Here is a 3465-nt window from a genome sequence, read left to right on the forward strand (position 1 = left end):
TTTTTCATAAGAAATATCCATGCACATTTCAATATATATTCTAATACTTTGAGAAAAATCGTTCATGTATTGGCCATACAACATAGGAGATTATCATGTTTTCGAACCTTACAACACTAGACTACACCCTTATAAGATTGTGGACATTGCAAGCATGCTCTCTCTAAAATCATATGATCTTGGTCGCTAAATACATAGATTCATAACTTCTTGATTTCCTAAGAAAAACTATTTATGCTACATGACCAGAGAAAAATTAAATCTATGAATGTACCTACCAGATTCTGGAACTTATTGACCACATAATTATTACGATGGGAAGCGGCGATTTAGTGTCTAGGTGCATCTGGGCGTGAGCAGTAAATTCAAATAAAATAGTAGAAGAATTAAAAAAATCTGAATTTTTTTGGCATTGAATATGCCCGAGTGCGCTAGGTGTGTGCAAAAATTCGTGGTGAAATGACATTCAAAGATCTCTCGGCAAAATAAAATTCGGTTGTCAAAGAAATTTTTAAAAAGAGCACTGCTTGTCTTTGTTACCGATATCTCCCCGAATGCCAGTTAACCACGAAATTTGCACGCATCTAGTGCACTTGAGCATCCTCTATGCCAAAAAGTGCATTTTTTGAATTATTTTTATTTAAATTTACTGTCCATGTGGAGCAAATGAGCATGTGGGCTCAGTGTAGAATTACCGGCCATGATGATCCTTCCCAAAGATAAGAGTGTTCATTTATACCAAATAAATATATTCACATAGCATATAGTGTACTAAATTTCAGAAACACTTACACACCATACTAACTGCATCTACTTGGCAACACTTCGAAAACAAGTTCCAACTCGATGCATTGGAAGAACGCAAGTCGGTTGGAACCTAGGCTACACTACAACACTCATCAGTAGGTAACACTACCAGTCAGCTGTGCCAGAACAGGTAGTCCAATTAGAGCCCATCCAACATTACTTAGAGTTCAGAGTTGGTCGCCGACGGCGAGAACGGCGGCGGCACCTGATCAAAAGAGTCGAACACGTCCGGGGGCAGGTCGTCGAAGAAGTTTTCCCGAGTCTCGACCTTGATGCCATCACGCGAATACTCCATACCGAAGAACGGCATCATCATCGGCGCAGGATGCAGAGGCGGAAGCAGGTCGTGGTACGCGAGATCATCCATGGCGCTCGCTCCGACGAAGCCGGGATCGACGCCGCATCTCTCCGGCAAGCCCGGGAATTCTAGCAGATGGTAGGGATGATGATAAAACGACGACTCTGGGGCTAACTGGTAATAAGCTGCGTTCGACGAGCTCGCTTCTCCTTCGGTGGTGGACGGTGCTGCTGCCTGCAGCGGCAATGGCTCGAAACTGAGGAATCCAGAGCACATCTGATCATGCGAGATTCGCGCGGTGTCCTGGTGCTCCATGGGCGGTGCAGCCGGGAAGCTTTGGCCGCCGGAGGAGTTGCCCACGGACGGAACATGATCATGGCAAGAACCCTGGCGTTCAAAATTCAGAGTTTCAGACAGAGAAACGAGTGCGTGCCGAGCAAGTTCAGTAAATCTGTGAATGCATTACAGTAGATAGATGACAATTTTATCTGAAGAATTCGAACGGTAAACTGCAACTTTGCGAGTACGTACTCACCATGGCGGACTCGAGAGAGGATGCGGGCGCTTTGGTGTTGCTGCTCCTGGTCTTGCTGGGCCGGGCGCGGAGAGGCGCGCGCAGCAGCCTGGCGAGCCGCTTCTGGCGGGTGCTCCAGAAGTTCTTGACGTCGTTGTCCGTCCTGCCCGCCAGGTAGGTGGCGATCCTCGCCCACTTGTTGCCGAACTGCGCCTGCAGCTCGATCACCACCCGCTCCTCGTCGGCGGAGAACTTGCAGCCACTTCAGCAAAAAAAATGTCAGGTTGCAATTGCACTGCCGTTGTGAATTCTCAGCCAAGGTTGATAGCGCAAGTTGCAGAGGATAACACGATGCTGTGCACATCACTGTCGTTGCCTCTCTCATCTGGCCATTTTCTTGTTAACAGTTCGTTAAAAGATGCATTTGTTGGTAATCATCTCTAGTAGAAAACAATCGTTGTCACTTGCTGTCTCTGTTCTTGCCGGTCAGACAATTAGTGCCGGGCAAGGGTCATTGTTAATCAGCGATGAAAACTAGGGTAAATTGGATTATAATAGCGCTGATGCAGCCTGACTTCTTAGAACGTGCGCACATACACAAGTTCAACCGAAGCACAGCGCGATTGAACAGTGCCAAGAAGAAGGAGGAGGAGGAGGAGGAGGAAATGGATAGAAATGGCGGTTGCTGCATACGTACGTCTTGAGGTTGGGCCGGAGCTTGTTGACCCAGCGCAGGCGGCAGGACTTGCCGGTGCGCTGCAGGGCGCCTTTGGATCGAATGGAGCTCCAGTCGCGCGGGCCGTGCGTGCGGACGTGCTCCAGCAGCACCGCATCCTCCTCCGCCATCCACGGCCCCTTCCGCACCGCCTCGCCGCCGCCGTCCCGCCTGCCGCCCCTCCGACGGGCGGCGCCGCCGGGTGCTCGCGCCATTGCCCTGCCTGATCAGCCGATCGAGAGGAGAGAAGACGGCAGACGCAGCGCGTGCGAGTAGTGCCCCGCAAGAGGCGCGGCCCTTTCTGTAACTTCTATGGGGTGTGGACAGGGGGTGTAGCGGTGCGCGTGGCGCGACGGGGAGCGTCGGGCGGGGATCGGACGGTCGGGCTTTATTCGAGAGGGGAGCGGGCGCACGACCTCGCGGGTAACCGCCTCACGCCCCCACCCACGAACCCCGATTTCCACGGCCCTGGCCTGGCCTGGATGCTCTCTCTGTCTAAACTCGCCACTCCGCGTGCCTTCGTGCGCAAGATCTTTTCTTGCAATTGCAATCATCGTAGCGGAAGAGAAAGTATAGCCGCCTTCCGGTTATTTCATTTCAACCAAAATTCATTTTTCCTTTTTTTAAAGAAATTTCTGCATGCCATTGGGTAAATGTCAAATTACAGCATGTACTCGTGGAAATCACGAGACATGGAGGGAGGACATATTTGTAGAAAGAACCACGGAAAATTTAGCTGCAACAAAGCCCTTGGAGTTTTTTTGCAACCGTCTTCCTTGCCGCTTGTCGTCATCAGACACCAAGGAACATCATCGCCAATTCGCCATGTGCGCTTTGTGAGTCGAGGAAGAGGCCCGCCACTAGGGGAGCCATAGTCATTGTGGCATATTAAGTGAGGACCGTCTCCGTGCTTCTCAAATCTCAAATCCGTTGCATGCCTAACATTGACACCACCCTTCAACCTTGTTCTCAGGCAGTGGCGGAGCTTAGTACAAGTCAGAGGGGGTCGTGCCCCCCTCCCAGCCCTAGATAAAACAATGAAGAAAATTTACTATGCATGGCTTAGATAAGTAAAAAAAATCAATTCTTTGCCCTCCTAGTTGTTCATACTTTCGCTTTGCCCCCCCTCCC

General features: G+C 50.2%; 1 protein-coding gene across 1 annotated transcript; it reads right to left on the bottom strand.

Moving 5' to 3' along the window:
• Positions 1-801: 801 nt before the first annotated feature.
• LOC119358080 (probable transcription factor MYB58) lies at positions 802-2549 on the bottom strand. The gene is made up of 3 exons (XM_037624790.1): positions 2317-2549; positions 1641-1881; positions 802-1492 (listed from the first exon to the last, which is right to left on the bottom strand). Exons 1-3 carry the CDS (start codon positions 2547-2549, stop codon positions 968-970), a joined length of 999 nt encoding a protein of 332 aa, XP_037480687.1. The 3' UTR covers positions 802-967.
• Positions 2550-3465: the final 916 nt, after the last annotated feature.

Source organism: Triticum dicoccoides, chromosome 2A, assembly GCF_002162155.2.
Source record: "Triticum dicoccoides isolate Atlit2015 ecotype Zavitan chromosome 2A, WEW_v2.0, whole genome shotgun sequence".
Classification (NCBI taxonomy): Eukaryota; Viridiplantae; Streptophyta; class Magnoliopsida; order Poales; family Poaceae; genus Triticum; species Triticum dicoccoides.

What these genes read in the sequence shown, in the direction of transcription:
- LOC119358080 (XM_037624790.1), bottom strand. Translation starts at nt 2,549, where the DNA reads ATGGCGCGAGCACCCGGCGGCGCCGCCCGTCGGAGGGGCGGCAGGCGG. An exon ending in CTCCGGCCCAACCTCAAGAC is followed by an intron (nt 1,882 to 2,316) that starts GTACGTATGCAG and finishes TTTTTGCTGAAG; the next exon opens with TGGCTGCAAGTTCTCCGCCG. An exon ending in CCTCTCTCGAGTCCGCCATG is followed by an intron (nt 1,493 to 1,640) that starts GTGAGTACGTAC and finishes TTTGAACGCCAG; the next exon opens with GGTTCTTGCCATGATCATGT.